Source organism: Equus caballus, chromosome 11, assembly GCF_041296265.1.
Source record: "Equus caballus isolate H_3958 breed thoroughbred chromosome 11, TB-T2T, whole genome shotgun sequence".
NCBI classification, from domain to species: domain Eukaryota; kingdom Metazoa; phylum Chordata; class Mammalia; order Perissodactyla; family Equidae; genus Equus; species Equus caballus.
Window position 1 is genome coordinate 29862135 of NC_091694.1, and position 19545 is coordinate 29881679.

At 36.7% G+C, this 19545-nt stretch overlaps 1 protein-coding gene across 14 annotated transcripts in view; it reads left to right on the forward strand.

Annotated features, from left to right (window-relative positions):
- Positions 1 to 19545, forward strand: part of STXBP4 (syntaxin binding protein 4) — a 156120-nt gene that overhangs the window by 79248 nt on the left and 57327 nt on the right. For 5 of the 14 annotated variants that reach the window (XR_011422993.1, XM_001503277.7, XM_070226350.1 and 2 more), the window contains 4 exons: positions 4303 to 4479; positions 11343 to 11459; positions 11943 to 11992; positions 14292 to 14425. Coding sequence is in view for 8 of the 14 variants with exons in the window: in XM_001503277.7 (XP_001503327.5) it covers positions 4303 to 4479; positions 11343 to 11459; positions 11943 to 11992; positions 14292 to 14425 (478 nt within the window). In the remaining 6 variants the exon portion in view is untranslated. Of the gene's footprint in view, positions 1 to 4302; positions 4480 to 11342; positions 11460 to 11942; positions 11993 to 14291; positions 14426 to 14661; positions 14847 to 16116; positions 16280 to 19545 lie in introns of those variants that run through there. The other 9 variants (XM_070226349.1, XM_070226352.1, XM_070226353.1 and 6 more) reach the window with 4 other exon arrangements.

Here is a 19545-nt window from a genome sequence, read left to right on the forward strand (position 1 = left end):
TGAAGATTCATTGTGAAATTGTGAGGTGGAAAATCCTCATTTTACAATGGGACAGTATGAGTTGAAAGCATTTTCTCAGTGTCACCAAAAAAAAGTTGTCAGAGGGGGCCGGCCTGGTTGCTTAGGGGTTAAGTGCACACGTTCCGCTTCGGTGGCCCAGGGTTCGCCGGTTCAGATACTGGGTGCGGACGTGGCACCGCTTGACAAGCCATGCTGTGGTAGGCATCCCACATATAAAGTAGAGGAAGATGGGCACAGATGTTAGATCAGGGCCGGTCTTCCTCAGCAAAAAGGGGAGGATTGGTGGCAGATGTTAGCTCAGGGCTAATCTTCCTCAAAAAAAAAAAAAGTTGTCAGAGATTTGACTTCATACTTCAAGATTCCCTTCTAGTATATTTGCTCATACTGCTTGGTATTAAATAGCATAATGCTTGTGTTGATTTTTCTGATTTACCATTACATCTTAGTTTCTCTCTTTTATTTTCTTTCTAAACTGGATTAATCTCTACCTAATACAAAGTAAATCAGTGACCTGGCTGCAGCATTCACCCTGACGCGATTTCAGACTCATGGTGAAGGACTGAGAAAATTCTGGCTCAGTTGTTACTGACATAGGAGGCTTTACAGTTATTTATTAGAAGACAGCCCAGGAGGAAAAGAAAAAAATGGATTTGTGTGATCCTGTATTGCTCAATACGGCACACTGCTGCTGTCTTTTCTTACCGCTTCCTCTAAGTCATCATTTCAATGCACTAATCTTTTAAACAGCCATTCAGTGAGAATTGGGCTAGAACTTTGCTAAGGGGTCACATTTACCAACCTGACAGTTATACATTTACAAAAGAAATAGCATGAATTTATTCAGCATCAAAACCTCTGCATCTTTTACCACCCGACTACATTTCACACTCTATTACCATCAGTGTACTGTAATGGCTGTATAAATCCCATCCAGATTCTTCATTTAATTAACTAGCATTCTTTGAACAAAAATAAAAGTGCTGTTTTTATAGAGGAATAAAAGCTGCATGAAGTGAGTGTGAAGGAGACAAATCATCAGATTAGTTATTCTTCATTGCAGCTATGGAGAATTCTCTGCCTCTCCTCTTTCTCTTCAGTGACAATATATTTTTTTCTAGCTTGATTGAATGGAAAGCGGGGAACAGTGCACCAGCCTCAAATGGGTTTGCGTATATTGTAATGGCCACATCCTAAGCTCATGCAGGGCTGGGCACTGATGATATTGTCATCTACAAGTGATTTTTTTTTAGCATTTTCTGTAGATGGAGAGAGAGTATGGCATAGTAGCCAAGAGCATGAACTTTCTAACTAGATTGTCTGGATTCAGATCCTAGCTTGGCTGCCTATTAGGTTTGTGATTCTGAGCAAGTTATATAACCTTTCTGTGCTTCAGTTTCCTACCTATTAAGTGAGGATAATAATAGACATACCTCGCCCAGCAGTGTGCGGATTAACTGAGTTGATCCATGTAAAACACTTAGAGTAGTGCCAGCACATACTAAGCCAGTACCTCTTGTATGCACAGCAATAGTCTGATGTGAGGTTGATCCAGCTGTGACCCTGGTGACCATTCATCACCTGGGTTGAACTGACTGATATGACTGATGTGGCTGGGTAGATGTCCCTTTATTTCCCCAGGTATTTCTTTCTAAAAGTATCCTTTTATTATAAGATAATTACTTTAAAAAATAAGGAAGTAAAGTTCTTTTTTTTTAAAGATTTTATTTTTCCGGTATGTAGTTGTATATCATTTTTTTTAGTTGTGGGTCCTTCTAGTTGTGGCATGTGGGACACCACCTCAGCATGGCCTGATGAGCAGTGCCATGTCTGCGCCCAGGATCCAAACTGGCAAAACCCCGGGCCGCTGAAGCGGAGTACACGAACATAAACACTTGGCCATGGGGCCAGCCCCCAAGAAAGTAAAGTTCTTTGAATCCAGGGCACAGTAGGCAGTTGTTGGCCAAATTCTCCATCCTGTACCTGCTGTCAGATTTAGCTTTCTAAGTCACTGTGTTCTCATATCAATTTCTGCTCAGAAGGCTTGAAGACTTCCCCAGGTACAAAGGTTTTGGCTGTCATGCCATTTCTACCAGAGCCTGGCCCTTTCCCTCCCTCTCCCCAACCTTTTTTATCCATTGCTCCCCTGTAAGAAGCATCTACTCCAGTCAAAATTAATCTGGTGCCATTTCTCGAATGTACCACATTCCTTCTTGTCTCTCTTCATTTGTTCACGTTGTTCTTTTTGTCTAACATGCCCTACTCTCTTCCTCCACTTATGTAAGTCATACCTAATGTTCTAAGCTGAGCCGGAAAAGGGAAGGTATCCTTTACCCCCTTTGTATTGTTTATCACATAACATGATTGCAGTAGCTGCTAAGTAAATGTTGTTAATGATGATGAACTATTCTGTTAACCCTACTTTCAAGCTGTATTTGGAATCTAACCACTTCACACCATCACCACCACTGTAACCCTTGTCCAAGCCACAATTATTTTATACCTGTCCCCTTCCTCTTCTCCCTGCTCTACCATTGCCAACCCCCTACAGTCTACTATCAACATGGCAGCAAAAGTAATCCACTTGAACTTTAATTCAGATCATATCACTTCTCTGCTGAGAACCCTCCAATCACTCCCCATCTCGTCCTGAGTAAAACCAAAGTCCTTACAATGGCCTACAAAGCCCCTTAAGATCTACCTCTCCATTGCAACCCCATTCCTGCCTTCACTCCTGTTACCACTTTGCCCTCACGTCCTACCACTCCCTTCCTGGCTCCTACTACTCTCTACTTCTGTCAGACTGGCTTCCTTGCTGTTCTCTGAAGATGCAAGGCATAATCCTATCTCAGGGCCTTTGCACAAACTGTTCTATCTGCCCAGAAAGCTCCTCTTTGGGACATCTTCATGCTCCATCCTTGCTGCAGGTTTCTGATGAAATGTCTTCTCAATGAGATCCTCACTGACAATACCTAATTTACTGTCTCTCTCCCCAAACTGGAGTGTAAATTCTGGGGGACAAGAGGGAGGATTTTTTGTCTATTTTGGTAGGTGCTCTATTCTCAATATCTGAAAGAGAACAAGACATGTAACAAGTACTTAATAGTTATTGAATGTATGGATGAAAAATTGACCCTTAAAAATATGTGCATCTTCCTAACCCTTCCTTCACTTCAAATGTATTTAGGCTCAAACAAAAGCAAGTGTTCTATAATAGCTCTGAGAAAATTAAAATAACCATAGTTGAGTATTAGCCATGACAATTGGAGCAGAAAGTTCCATTGCAGAGAAAAGAGATTTCTGCATCAAGTAAAGAAAAAAAAATGGTTTACAGTATAATCTGCCATGTTAAATCATATTTGTGTCTTAGGAGACTGTCATTGACCCAGCACCAAGATTCATTTTGAGAGAGCAAGTGATTTTGGCCACCTAAGATGGAGAATATAGCTAGTATATAAGAGGGTTTTGTCATCTAGTGGCAGAGTAAAATGGTGAAAAGAGCATTAATGTTGGAGTCAGGCAGACTTGGGTTTAAATTCTTGGCACTACCATGTGTCCTTGGGCAGGTTATGTAACCTCTCTGAACCTCTGTTTGATTCTGGATAAAATGGTTTTTTATAATGCCTTTCTTTCAGTGTTGTTCTAAAGGTTAAATGAGAGAAGACACGTAAAGCACCTGAGATATAACATGTGTTTAATAAATGTCTTGTGAGCATTACATCCTATAGAAGTAGCTATATATTTTGCTACTGAATTCTACCTTTTGGCTTAAATCAAAAGGGAGAAGTAGCAGGTAGACTGATATCTAGAGTAAGCGTTTGCTCCTGGGGCTTGTCATGGAGAAGCCCCACAATGCTGTAAGTCTCGCAGCAGTATCTGATGAAGCCACAAGAGCACTCCTGGAATGTGAGCCCGACCACCTACTTGCATTTTGCAGAAGCCTGCTCTTTTTACCTTTTGAACCAATTCTTATTTTTCTATTTTCCATTTTCGATTCTCTTCTACTTCCCTTATCTTCAAAATGTTATGCTAGGTGTGTGCAGTTGGAGATTCCATACTGAAAATTATCCAGGAAATTAACCAAGGGAAAGTCAGATCAGGCAGCTACTCTACGTAATAAAATAACATGAATATTAATGTTCAAATTGAGACATGAGGAACATAGGTATATTGATTAAGTTTTGGAATTAAAACTTCCAGAGGGCAGAAAATATTTTATTTAAACCACTGAAGTATTTTTTTAGCTGTTTTTTTAATTAATGACATTAATTTTGAAATCTTTAGGAAACCAAAGCTGTAGTTGAAGAAACAAGAGCCCTGCGAAGTCGGATTCATCTTGCCGAAGCTGCACAGAGGCAGGCGCACCGAATGGAAATGGACTATGAAGAAGTGATCCGTCTGTTGGAGGCCGAGATTACAGAGCTGAAGGCTCAGCTAGCTGATTATTCTGACCAAAATAAAGTAAGCAAAACAATCCTCTCTTCTAGTTACCATGGTTTCCTTGCCGTCGTCATGTATCCTGTTTTCATTTTCTTTTCATCTGCACTTCTAAACTAGGTCGGTGTTTGTCTTCTGTTATTCAATGATAGGATGATGTATCCTGATGGGGGTCATGTAAAGGTTGTGAGCCTCCCTTTATCCAGATAGCTTTGGAATGGAAAAGCATGTGCCCCAAATTTATTTGGGTCATCGGTCAACATTGTACAGCTCAGGCGTTAAGTCCTGGAACTGTTTAGCATTTCATGGGTTACATTGGTTTTCTCCTTTTGTTTCAAAACTTGCTAATTTGCCTTATGGGGACAGGAGGAGGAGGACAGTCTAGGGATGGGTTTTGCTCTTTGGTTAGAGCACTCAAGAAAGTGTGAAAGTTAAATAATTTTTTGCCCAAGGCCCAAGATAATTAATGGGAAGAAACTGAGTGTGAATTTAGTTTTAATGGAAGATATACTACATTAGGCTCCAATTTCAACAACAAAATACTGAATGCTTTTCAGAAGGCAATGTAAACTTTTTTATGTGTATTTTTTTGTTATGTGATTTTTTTTTATTCAACACATGCTGTGTTCATTGAATAGTCTTCAAAAAACTGTAATAGGTACATTTTTACTTCACTGAAATAAGGTAGAAAATTAAATAAATTGAAACAGATATTTTATAACTTCGTAGAGTTCATTTCTAAACATAACAGGTGGTTATATCTCTAGTCAGTTTTCAAGAGAACATAAAGCAAATTTGAATAATTTATGACTGTTTATTTAAACATAAAAGAGTTAAATTCTTTAAATATACCAAGTAGAAGTGAAACCAGTTTTAGAAAAGGAAAATATAAAGAAAACCTGAAATTTTTTTGGTTAACTCTTAAGAGTCACTGCTTTCTCACTTCTGTCCATTTAAACCAATTTGAAAAGAAGGCTGACGTTCCTGTTAACTTTTGATAATACAAGGTCAAGGGGAAAACGTATTATTTAGAAAGCAAGCATACTTACGAATATTACGTACATTTACTATTTTTTGACCCAGTGTTTACATTCTGAAAGCAAATACACATGCTTATGTGATGTGAGTAACTTTAACATGATTCTGAAAATATTTTGGGAATTATAAAAATATGAAAAGCTCTTTTTTATAGTAACTATAGTTACTTTTGGAGGGAAAATGAACAGTCTTTAAAAATACTTTTCCTTTTAAATAATATTATGTTCAAGGAGTTCACATGAATTTATTCCATGGTTTTTTTTTAGGAGTAAGTTATTTGTAGTTCTCTTTTCCAACTCATAGCTGAGAAACATTTTTGTCCTAAGTTGTCTGATAATATAATTAATTCAGCTCTTCTCTTTTTTAGCATAACAGGAATCTCAGACCATCTCTTAATAAGACCCTAAGCTAAGCCCTTAACCTGTCTCTGAAAACAACCTTTTTTTTTCCCCAAAGAAGCGATATTAGACATGGCCATCTCAACATTTTGCAACCCAAAACCAGTGGAGAAAGAGAAGGAAACATTTATTTTTTAATTGTTTGAGATTGCTTGAAGAGACGTTGACCAAGATGTTATAGAGTTGGGATTCAAATATTCATTTAAAAACACAGATTCTTTCTGTAACAACGCTTTTATTTTTCATTATAATTTTTCCCTTATCTATTTATTCTCCCTTTTAATTTTTTTTATTCATTTCCAGCGTAACAAATAAAACATTACCAGTACCTTTGAAAACCCACAATGTCCCTCTCCAATTGCATCCCCCTTCTTGCTCTCAGAGTAGACTGCTTTCCTGGATTTAGTGTTGACCAATTTCTTGATAATATATCCATCAACAATATGTTGTTTAGTTTATCCTGTTTATCAACTTTATATAAGTATACTGTATGTATTTTTCTGACTTGCTTTTTTCTTTTTTTTCCAAAAGATTTTACTTTTCCTTTTTCTCCCCAACCCCCCCAATACATAGTTGTATATTTTAGTTGTGGGTCCTTCTAGTTGTGGCATGTGGGATGCCGTCTAAGCATGGCCTGATGAGCAGTGCCATGTCCGCACCCAGGATCCTAACCGGCAAAACCCTGGGCCACCGAAGTGGAGTCACAAACTTAACCACTCAGCCAAGGGGTCGGCCCCTGACTTGCTTTTTTCACTCAACATTTTATTATTGCAATTCATCTACTTCAAGTTTATAGCTAGTTCATGTCTTTTCATTTCTTGTTTGTCCTCCATTGAATGGATATACTATATACTACAGTATATTTATTCATTCTGTATTTGATGGACAGTCCAATTGTTTCTGTTTTCTTCTGCTATGAATGATGTTGCTAAAAGCATTTTTGTATATATATCCTGCTCCACACGTGTAGCAGTTTCTCTTGGATTCATATCTTGGACTGGAATTGCTAGGTTGAAGGATGATTGATCAACTTTACTAGGTAATGCCTAATTGTTTGAAAGTGCTTGAACCAATTTTTATTCCCACCATTAGTGAGTAAGAATTACGTTTACCCCACATCCTTGCTGACACTTCGTTTTCTTTTACTTTTAATTTTTATCAGTCTAGTAGGTGTCATAAGTGTATCTCATTGTGATTTAATGTGAATTTCCCTGATTACTAATGACTTTGAGCCACTGATGTGCTGGGACCAGCTGGCACAGGCTCACAAGAGATGATAGTGTGCATGTCTTCTCAACTCCATGTTCAATGACACCATCTTGGTCACTTGAACTTAGCCATGGTTGGATTATTTATACCCCAAACATTATAAACTAGCACTTTGCCCCCTGCCCCAGATAGATAGTTGAGCATATATTTATGTATTTGTTAGCCATTTATGTTTCTCTGTGAAATCTCTCTCCCTGTCTTTTAACCATTTTTCCATTGGGTTATTTGCCTTTTCTTATTGATATGTAGTTATTGTTCATATGTTCTGGTTACTAATCCATATTAAGTTATATGTTATTAAAATCTTCCCTGGAATTTATCGCTTGCCCTTTACCCAATGGTGAATTGGGTGAAAGATGTTCTTTAATTTTCATGTAGTCAAATCTATTGATCTTTTCCCTCATGTTTCTTTTTAGAAGTTCTTCCATTCCTAAAGATGTAAAGATATTCTTTTATATTTGCCTGTAAAAGTTTTAAAGTTTTGATCCACCTGTCATTGGTTGTGGCATTGTATGGGGTAAGGATTCATTTTATTCTTTCTTTCTTTATTTTAAATGAATAACCACTTATCCCAGCACCGTTTATTCAAAAGCATCTTCCCTAATTGATCAGCAGTCATATATCAAGATTTCATGTGTGTTGATCTTTTTGAGGGCATTCTATTCTCTTTCATTGGTCTATTTGTATATTTCTGTGCAAATAACACACTATGTAGATTACTATATGTTTTACAGTAAGTCTTGTTTTCTGATCACTCTACCTAGTTCTTTGTCTTTAAAAGTGTGTTGGCTACATGATCTTTTGGTCTTTTATACTTATTTTAGATTCAGCTTATAAGTTCCACCAAAAATTCATCAAATATATAGATTAATTCGGGAAAATTTTGCATATTTATGATTGAGCCTTTATTTATAAACACCACTGAGGCACAGAAAGGTTAATTGCATTATGGCCAGAGAATCTAATCTATAGGATAACAACTCCAAAATGTGTTGATGGTTGCTTCATGACTTACTGTATGGCTAGTGTTTACAAATGTTCAAAGTGAGCTTTGAAAGAGTTTGCAGTTGTTTGATGAATTGTTTTATATAGTCCACTAGATCAGGGTCGTGAATTGTGGGGTTCAGTTCTTCTCTAGTCCTGTTGATTTCTTTGTCAGAGAAGTGTGTTAAAATCTCCCTTGTGGTTTCTTTTTTAAAATTTTCTTTATATGTTTTGAAGTAATATTTGTAGCTGCATGCAAGTTTGGAATTGTGTTGTCATCCATTTTGAAAATGTTGTGATTCTTCAATCTAGCCATCTTCTCTTCCCCTTAATGCTTATATTTTTTTTTTCCTTTTTCTCCCCAAAGCCCCCCAGTACATAGTTGTATATTCTTCGTTGTGGGTCCTTCTAGTCGTAGCATGTGGGATGCTGCCTCAGCATGGTTTGATGAGCAGTGCCATGTCCGCGCCCAGGATTTGAACCAACGAAACACTGGGCCGCCTGCAGCGGAGCGCACAGACTTAATCACTCGGCCACGGGGCCAGCCCCCCTTAATGCTTATTTTTGATTGATATGAAGATAGTTACACCAGCTTTCTTTCAGTATTTACCTATGTACTTTATCCGTCATTTTACTTTCAGCTTTTCAGTGTCCTTATATTTTAATTGCATATATAGTAAAAAACATGAGCTGGATTTTCCCTTGTTTTACTTTTTTTTTTTTTTTTGAGGAAGATTAGCCCTGACCTAACATCTGCTGTCAATCCTCCTCTTTTTGCTGAGGAAGACTGGCCCTCAACTAACATCCATGCCCACCTTCCTCCACTTTGTATGTGGGACGCCTACCACAGCATGGCTTGCCAAGCGGTGCCATGTCCACACCCGGTATCCGAACCAGCGAACCCCAGGCCACCAAAGTGGAACGTGCGGACTTAACCACTGTGCCACCGGGCTGGCCCATTTTACCAGTTTTTGACCTTCAATTGGAAAGATCTTTCCATTTACACTTGTATTTGCTAATGCACTTGGCTTCATTTCTGCCCTCTTCTTTTGTACATTTTGTTTATCCCATGTTTTCTAGTTGCTTTTTCATTTTTTGCCTCTTTTTTGGATTGATTCAGATTTCTCTGAAATGCCCCCCCTCCCCCGTGTCATTTCTTTGCCTCTGCTGGTTTAGAAGTTATACACTCTCTTTCTAATTTATAATGGTTATCTTGGAAGTTTTAACATTCTACTTTAACTTAAATTATAAACTAATCATTAGCTTTCTTCTTCTTTTAAATATTATAAGAACTTTAGAATGTAAATCCAATCATCCCTTCCTACTTAATTTCTATTTTTGTCTGTGTTTTAGTTCTTTCTTGGCTTTTAACACCATAAATTAGACACTATTACAGTTTATTTAGTGCAGTCAACCTTTGTTTAGATAGACCTCATGCTTACCATTTTCTTTGTTTAACATTCTTTCTTGCTTCTCAGACCTTCTTGCTAGAATTATTTCCTTTCTTCCTGAAGTACATCTTTTAGAAATTTGTTTAGTGAGGATCTATTGGTAATAAACTCTCTCATTTTTGTTTGTATGAAACATCTTTATTGAACTCCTGTTCTTGAAATATATTTTTTGCTATATTTAGAATATTAAGTTGGCATTTAATTTCTTTCACTTTTTATTTCATGGTTGTGATATCAGCTGTCAATCTGTCATTTGTTTGCAATTCTGTTGTTTCTTTCGAGATTATTTTAAGATTTATTTTCAATGTTCAGCAGTATAACTGTGATGAGTCATGTATTGACTATTTTTATTTTTGTTGCTTGAGATTCATTTAGCATCCTGATCTGAGGAACATCTTTTGCCATTTCTGGAAAATGCAAAGCAGTTATCCTGAGCTATTTCTTTTTCGTTCTTTCTGGTCTCTCTTGTGTAATTCAGATTGTATGTATGCTAGGTCTTCTGACTATTTTCTCCTTTCCCCCCTCCTCCTTTTGTATTTTCCATTTTTATCTTTCTGCTGTATTATGAGGAGTTTCTTTTCCTCTGTCTTCCAGTTCACCATTCTCTTTTCAACTGTATCTAATTAAATGTTAATCCTGTACATTGAGTTTCTAGTTTAATTATGATTGCATTATTTAAAGTTGATTTTTTTTTTATCATCTGGATCAATTTTGATAGTTTCTTGTCCCTCTATTGTGCTTTCAATTTCTTCTTAATTATTAAAACATGTTAAATATCACCACTCTATATCTGCTTACTCCAGTGTTAGCTGTCTTCATAGAGCTGACCCTGTGATTTGTTTCCTTCAGCTGACTTTTTATTCTTGGTAGCTTATTTCCTGAAGTCATATTCATTTGACACGTTTTACATGAGAATTCTTTGAGATCTGAGTTTGGAAAATATCCATCCAGAGAAGTTTTGTGTTTGCTTCTACCAGCCTGGGACAATTTAAATTAAATTTTCAGCTTATGAATTTACAGGCCACAGAGGTAATATAAATTCTGACCTCAAATCTGTGTGAGTGGGGCGTGTGGTTAGCAATTATTCAGGAGAGACTTTTTTTACCCACTCACCACAGCCAAAATCAAAACTCTGTTTACCTCTGTGAGGTTTCTTTATTCCTAGTTCACCCATTAAAGTTCTCCCATTTGCCATTTGCAACTGATGAAACCCCAAGCTGTCGGCTGCCAGAGATCAACATATACCCTCAAAGCAAATTATGCCACAATGCATTCTTACTCCAGTGGGTTCACTCGGCATCGCTATTGCTTGTCTTCGTGGAATTCTTTTGCTGTCCATGGAATTCTTTTACTTCTCTGCTAGCTTGGCTTTACGTTGGATTATATTACATTAAATATATGTGTATATCTTGAGCATTTTTGGTTGTGCCATGGTGGTCAGGGTTTCTGTCAACATCTGGTAAGCCATCTTGCCAAAAAACACTATAAACTAATTTAAATGTATTTTACTATAACAAGCAATAAAGTCATATGCAGCTTGTCTCATAAAATTTGTAGCATCCCTGTGCAGTTTAACTTTTAAATATGCAATTAGTCAGGTACCTCCAAGATCAGAAGATGTGTACAGTAAGAGAGAAAATAAATAATATGGTATTGTTGGATATTAGTTAATAAAAGCTGAAAATAGGAGCCACTGGTGTAAAATTGAAGAAATGTGTAAGACACTCCTTTTGACATCTCTGAATAGGAAAGTGTGCAGGAGTTAAGAAAGAGAATCACAGTACTTGACTGCCAATTGCGAAAGTCGGAAATGGCTCGAAAAACTTTTGAGGCATCCACTGAAAAGCTTCTTCATTTTGTAGAGGTAAATCTTCCTGTTACATTACTTTATTCCCATTTTTAAGAAATGTATAGGCAACTGATATATAGATAATATCACAGTGTTTGGTGGCTATAGAAACGTTCTCTGGGCTCAAAACAGCAACGGTGACTTAGAGTCAGATTTAGATAATGGAAAGACCAACTAACATATAGATTGTTAGGAAAATAATTGAGACAAAGTAACATGTTGCCAAAACATACTGTGTTTTAATGAACACTTTCCTAAAATTCTTGATACTCGGTAAACATAGTTTGATATTGACCCTATAAAGAAATGTTTCTATAGCTATTACATTTCTGAGTAGAATTGCATGTTAATGTAATTGCTTTTTTCCCCACATAGCAGAAACACCTTTTTAATCAATTAGAGGGGAGGGGTAGGTTATACATATTAATTAAGCAAGAAAAGACATTTTAAAAAACTATCAACCTTATTTATCTCCTTCATTATCTTGTTTGTCACTAGGCTGTTCAAGAAGTATTTTCTGATAATTCTGCTTCTTTATCAAATTTAAGGTAAGAATATTTAAGTGCTTTCTGCAGAGTATGGCCACTGATTCTATTTTTCATCTGGTAATTGTGACTAAAATATTAAAATCTCTTAAATAGTCTTAGGATGCCACATAACTTTTGGATACCATTCTTTAATGTCTTGTGGAAATAGATACAAGGACACATTGTTTTTGATCCCATCTCTATCAAAGAAATTCCTGGAGGTGTTTAACCAGTCATTGTAACCTGGTACTCTAAAATAGAGGTAGGAATCACCTATCTTGTCTTTGTCAGAAATTCTGTAAAGATGAGGTCAACGGGAAATTCTTTAAGCATGCTGTACATGAATAAAAATTACTATACTAGTCACAGGTTCATTGCTAAAGGTCAGTCTCAACCCAGCAGATCAGTTGTTATGGCAAACAGAATTTTGCAAAACATGCTCATTTAGTGTTTCTTTTATTTTCAAGATTCAGTAAACAAATAAAAGAAATATATTTAGAGAATACGCCTTGATTTTGTTTTTATTCACAGTTTGTTTCTGATTTAAAATTTCTTACTAGGAGCTACAGACATATTAACGAGATTTATTTATTTCAAACTGCAAGCTTATGGTCACTTTGGTAGATGATAAAAGACATATACAAAAGAAAGATTCCTATTTATACATTTTCAAAGTAGTTTTTTTCCTCATCTTTTAATAGCTGCCACTAGCAATGTATTTTTATTTCTAGCAATGTATGCTAGCAGAAATACAGGAAACCTCTACCCTTTACTATGAAAACAGCAATTTAATAAATGAAGATGATTCATTGTATTCTTATTATATTTTAGGTTCCCACATAGCGTTTTTTAATTTAGAAGAATATCTATAGTAGTATACTTTTAAACTCATTTTAATGTAATACTTTATTTCTTCTAATGAAGAACTCTGACATTGTTGTTATCCATGTTGTTATGATGTAAGATAATTATGTGAATTTTCCATGGTGATTATTTTCAGTAAGTATATTAAAATACTCAGCAATCAGATTCCTCTTGTGTGGGTTAGATGTGTCCCCCACCCCCACCCTCCAAGGTCTCATTGTGACCTTGAATAATAATTCAAAAGGTTTGGTATTAAAAATGAAGGTTAAAAATGACTGTTTAAAACCCAGAGCCTGCCCTTGCCTTAAACTGGTTTATGGAAAAGGGAAACTTTAAAAAGCAAAAATGAGCAGCTTTTCACCACCTATTGGAAAGGTAAACACAAGTAAAATTTGGTTTAGTTTTTTGCATATAGTGTATCTTCTATAATAGATATTGGCCTTGGTCATTCAACGTAGATTAAAGGCTCTGTATTTGAGTTTGAGAATTGATGCTTTAGTTTCTCCTTGTGAGTTAAGAAGATGGTTCTAAGTAATGATGGTATTGTCATCAATTTAAAATTATTTCTTTTCGGGGCCAGCTCCGTGGCCGAGTGGTTAAGTTTGCGCACTCCGCTGCGGCAGCCCAGGGTTTGGATCCTGGGCGTGGACATGGCACCGCTTGTCAGGCCACGTTGAGGTAGCGTCCCACATCCCATAACTAGAAGGACCTGCAACTAAGATATACAACTGTGTACGGGGGTGGGGGGTGCAGGTTGGGGAGACAAAGCAGGAAAAAAAAAGATTGGCAACAGTTGTTAGCCCAGGTGCCAATCTTAAAAATAAATAAATAAGTAAAATAAAATAAAATTATTTCTTTTCAAGTAAAAGTTTTAGCGTGATGGTTTTTTGCAGTAAAACCCTGCATTTTTAATTATGTCAGAATGCATTCACTTCAGGTGATATTTGCATTTTTAAAAAGTGATGTAAATGCTCTAGGCTGTTTTACACTTAAGGACAACAAATGGAAGCGCTTAAGAGATAATTTCAAAGGCAAATGTACATATTGAATTTATATTTCATATCACTAGAAGGAATTGTAAATGTCCGTTTAATAAATTTATGTTTAAATGCTTAAGTTGAACTTTTACAAAACTAAAAGGCTACATTATGTTAGCACAATACGGGCACTCACAGAATAAGCCCAACAAATGTAGGAGGTAGGCCATCCTTTTGTTTCTTCTTCCTTGTATGTGAAATCAACCTAATTTTTAAAGTATGCCTATTTATTATATAATAAAGAATGGAAAACAGAAATATTGTTTTGTGTGAATTACTTCATTTATGGCTATAAGATTACAATATTCTGAAATAGAAATATGTTGATACAAATTTATAACTAATAGGAATTCAGATTTAGCAAAGATAGATGTTTTTTATTGTGTAGTAAGTTCCACTTTATTTTATTGCTCTCATAGTGAAAGAAGAGCTCTGTTAGCTTCTCAGACTTCCCTCACGCCCTTGGGAAGGAATGGACGGAACATCCCAGCCATGCTGGCACTTGAATCTAAGGAACTTATTAAATCTGTTCGTGCCCTACTTGACATGGATTGTAAGTTTTCTGCATTTTTTCACTTTTTTAAAAAAATAATTCATTTAGCGGAAGAAGATTTCAAGTTTGACAATTTTATTTTGTTAAATGTTTAGTTTACGTACAGGAAAATTGATAGCTAAGGATAGAAATGTTAATATAAAGGAAGAATATTTGCTTTATTTAATGTGCTCAAAATGGCTTCCAACAGAAGATAGCTGGTTAAGACATATCTTTACTTCTACCTCCATCCAAAGTCTCTTTGAAATGGAAGAATAAATATAAAAATAAATCCACAACAGCACTGGAAACCTGGAAGGGTGGAGTCAACATTGAGGAACTTTTGAATAATATACAACAGATGGAATAAGATTGAAGGTACAGCCCAGCTGAGCAAAGACCCCAAAACACAATAAAGGTGAAAGACAAGACTGCTGAAACAGTGAGTTAAGTAGAACCGTGGAAAAATCCCCAGGATCACAAGCAGGGAAAACTAGAAACAGACTCTCGGGCAGTTAGCAGGATAATTAATTAAAGGGCTGAGGAATAGCTGAACCAGTTCCCTACTCGTCAGAGCTACTGGCTCAGGCCTTTACTCCTAAGCTAGGGCCAGAAGAGTACCTCTCTTAAGGAGCAGAATGATCTGTCCCTGGACACCCCTAGAGTCAGCACTGGGCTAGAGAGAGAAGCAGAGGAATGCTCTGAGTAACTTCTAACATCCCAATAGACAGGGAAATCCTTGGGGAAAACTTAAATGGTTGGACATTTCCGTCCTTCTCTCCTGCTATCTCCCAGATGCTTTTGCCTCTTCGTGGATTTGGACTCCCTTTTTATTTATTTTTCTGTCTTCCCTTGATGTCAGTCTGTCTGCTGGCTGTCTTTGTGCTGGCCTTTAGCGTTCCACTATCCCTCTAGTTTGCCACTCTTAATCTTCCCTATGCTGGGGACCAGATATCAAATATATATAAATATAATATAGATAAAATTCTATGTTAACTAAGTATCAGAATAATAAGTTTTGAGTAAAGTCCCAGGTAATAAATGGCTTGGCTTTTTAGAAGGGCATATTCAAAGACCCTCTGGGGTAATTTTGACTGAGAACTATATTATAGAGGATTGGAAACCATGCCTCCAATAGTATCTGCTCAATTTCTGCAGTGTGTATTTTTTTTTAAATTTTGTATAACCTATTACATTTTTAAAAATCAAATTATATTTCAAAAGCCCTGTAAGAACTCTTTATGTAAGGGAATTCTGTGGGTCTTAGGAGAGATGAAAATAATCACTCCTCATGTATTATGTGTAAGCTCAGAATTTTATATATCAGATTTTTGAAGTTAGGGTGGGTGCAGTGGAGGGAAACACCTGCACAGACATAGCCCGGTGGACATAGCCATCGTTAATTTTAATTACCATACTAACATTAACCTTTATATTTGTCAAACATGATTATTCAAAGAAAATATTTGAAATTCAGCAGAACTTCTTTGGAAGAAAAGTGAAAAATTCCATCTGCACTTTTTATCAGTTGCAAGATTATACCTACTCTGCTGTTTAAAACTAGCAAACAGTTTCTATGTTGTCTTTTTATTTGGAAATATAATTGCTAACGTTGGCATATCTTCCCAGTACTTTTATAATTTTATATGACATATCTTTTTAAGTTTGATAATTCAGATAAACTCAGCTCATTTTTCTTCCTCTTTAAAAAGGCAGTAGCTGTTTCTTTATGTAACGAAAAGCAGAAAATGACGACCGTGAGGTAGATAATTCAGCTGCATCCTCCACCTCATTTCCTTTGCCATGGCTCTCTGGTTGTTTCAAGTTACAGTTTGAAATTTTTACTTGGGTAATTGCCTCCGCTTTCTTCTTACTGTAAGTACACTCTAGGATGTTATACTGTGGGATTTCCTCAGAAATGAGAAGAAGATTTCTGGGGTCTTATAGTTTAAAGCTAGCCTCTGAGGAATATCTAGAAGACAATTCTGAACCTTTTTTTAGCTCATGGACTCCATTGAAATCTCCCTTTTCCCAGAGATGTGCAATTATAGACATTTTGCATCCATTTTTCAGAGTGTTTATGAACCCCAACTTAAGAACCCCTGATGTAGAGTCATAGGGAACATGAATGCTTTTTGCAGCATTGCAGACACGGCCATCCAGCCCTCATCAGAACACATCTAGCAGTGGAGAAGTGTGTGAATCAGAGAGGCAGCCTGGAGGAGCAGTTTGAAGCCATGGAGAAGGGCTTCTCAGAATCTCCGATGTTGCCTAAAGGTGCCCCAGAGAGCATCCCGATTAGTCATCCAGCTTCAGTGGGCAAATTACTTAACCTCTGGACCTGTTTCCCCATATGAAAAGTGGAGATTATCATATGTGAAGTGGCAGGATTGGAGGATTCAATGAGATACATGTAAAGTACCTAACAGAGCACCTGGTAGTGCAAGATGTTCCATAAAGGGAGGTTACTGCTGCTACTGCTGCTGCTGGTGCTACGTTGTTATTATTCTTTACAGTAATTAATTTAAATTTACGTTCTCTCAATGGTAAGTATTAAATAATTATTGTCTAAAGCTTCTTTGAACTTAGATACCTTTGAAAATATGATAGATGAGAGCTTTTCTTAATATATAATATTTAATGTTATTATTGATTTTGAGTTAGAATGAAATCATGACAGGAAACTGTGGCTAAAAGTATGAATCAGCATCTTATCTTTCAGTTGTTTATTGCGAACTGCGAGGAAACTTCAGTCTGTTGTGTCACATTACTTCCAGTGAAACAGTATGTAGACAGAATCGACTTTTCAATCTGTATTGGAACCCCTGGAGGTGCTTATACTGATCTTCATCAATATTTACATGGTCAATATTGTAATGATTTGGTGTAATCTTTATTTGAAATAACTACTTGTTTTCAACCGTAGTCTTTGTTTGACCCTAGATTGACAAAATAATTCTGTGACGAAAGCAGGAAGAGACAGTTCTTTTTAAGAAAAATGCATACTAAAACAGTAGCTGGCCAGATATGCCATACGAGGTCTTTAATTAAAAAGAGAACTTACTGACTTCCTGGTAAATTGGCAGCATAAACACAGGCATCTACTTTTCTTCAAGATTTTCATGGAAATGATAAATGAATATAAAAATAGGGTAAAAACCTTCAAAGGTACTAGCAGTTACAGGCAAATCCCCAGAACTTTTTGATATAGGGCAGATAGGACACATAGAAGGAAGGAAAGCACCAAGAGCCAAATTGTTACACCCTCCGCTAAACAACAGTAGCAGTTGTGGGACTAACTGGAGGGAACCCTGGCAGGAGGGCACCTTTAATGCACTCTAATTGGAAGGGGTAGTGAATAAAGTTGAAGACTGGCTAGGAGAGGAGATGGACTCTTTTTAATGTTTTATCTTGGTGAGTCCATGGCATTTATTGAAATCCTCAGGGTTCACACAGGTTCTATGTCAAGCAGAGGGCCAAGTGGGGCTTCATCCCTTAGGCTGTGTAGACACACTTTAGATCTAATATGCAAAGGGGCATACAGGAAACTTTAAATGTAAAGGGAATCTGGCACAGTGGCTTCTGCACCAAATGCCACATGCCTCTACACAGCCACCTCTGGTCTTGGCTCGCTTCTCACTCTGCGCATACTGCTACGTCATCCTCATACTTGTAACACAAATGCACTTTGGCCAGCCCCCAGCCTGAGCTTTGAGAGGGTAGTCCACGACACCTGGGTTGAATGTCAGGGCAACTAGGGGCTCCACACATGCTTTCAATAGTCAAAATCCAACTCTGAGGAGAGAGTGCTCTACATGCAAGCTTTTGTAAAGAGAAATATATATTATATATATATATGTGTGTGTGTGTCTGTGTGTGTACACACACACATTACATTCAAGCTCTTATAAACAAATATATACATAAACATGCAAATATATGATTATGAAGAAGTCCACAGTATTAAAACAAGAAAATATAGCTGTCAAGATTCAGAATAGACTTTGGGATCAAGATGGTAGAATGATTTCGTGCCCAAACCTCCCCATTCTGTTCCTACTCTTATAAATGACATTTAAAGTTGTGTGTGTGTGTTCAAAAGATAAAAACCAAGAAAGGAACGTCTTCCTGCACCAAAAACAGGATAAAACTATAATGATAAGTGGAGTCTTACACTTCAGAGCTTCATGGGATTGAGATGGGCAGCTGGAATAAAGGTTTCTGTACCCACGAGGGCCCATATGAGTCCTGAGCCAAGGAAGCAAGGAGCAGGGATCTTCCTGGAGAGAATACACTTTCTTGAGTTACCCATATATTAGGAATTAGAAAAAAATCCCTCAAATTTAGGAGCCATCTGGGCCTGCCACTAATTAAAGTTGAAAGTAAATATTCTCATCCACTACAGGTGGGAATATAACTTGGCACAACATTCTTGGGAATCAATTTTGCAGTATATAGCAAGAGCTTTTAAAATATCTATTTGAAAAGTTTTTTTGAAAGTTAAAAAAACTGTTTAATGGTCATATATTTTAAGCCAGTAATCCCACCTGTTGGTATTTTTGTAAAGAAAATACTGAGAGAGATGTGCATATAAATGTATATATAAGTATTTTCATCACAGGATTTCTTAGGATAGCAGAAATGTGAATGTTCAACTGTTACAAATTGGTTGAATAATTACGTGACTTTTACTCAGTCAATTGAAAATCAGGGTGAACTTTTCCTCTACCAAGTTGTGACTATCTGATTGCATATATTCGTGTTTTCGAGTCTCCTGCTCAATTCACAAGTTCCTGTCTGAAACTGGCAATATTTTAACTTTTGAAATTAGGGTATCAGGAATAGCTGTTTTTTGTGTTTACATTCTGAAGCTAATTAGAAGTTCTTTAGGCAGTTGGGAAGGGTTTTCTGAGAAAAAGGGGAAATGCAGCACTGCGACATTTGAAGGCCTTCATAATTTTTCTCTTAGATCCCAAACTCGGACTGGATAGCATCTTCTCATTGTATTTATTCTAGGTCTCAAACTCTCTTCATTGTTTTCCTTATGTCTCCCAGGGCATATTTTTATTAACTAAAATGAATTTATCAAAGGAAAAGCCATACGTCTTTGGTGAAGGTCAGCTATACTGTTTACAATGGGC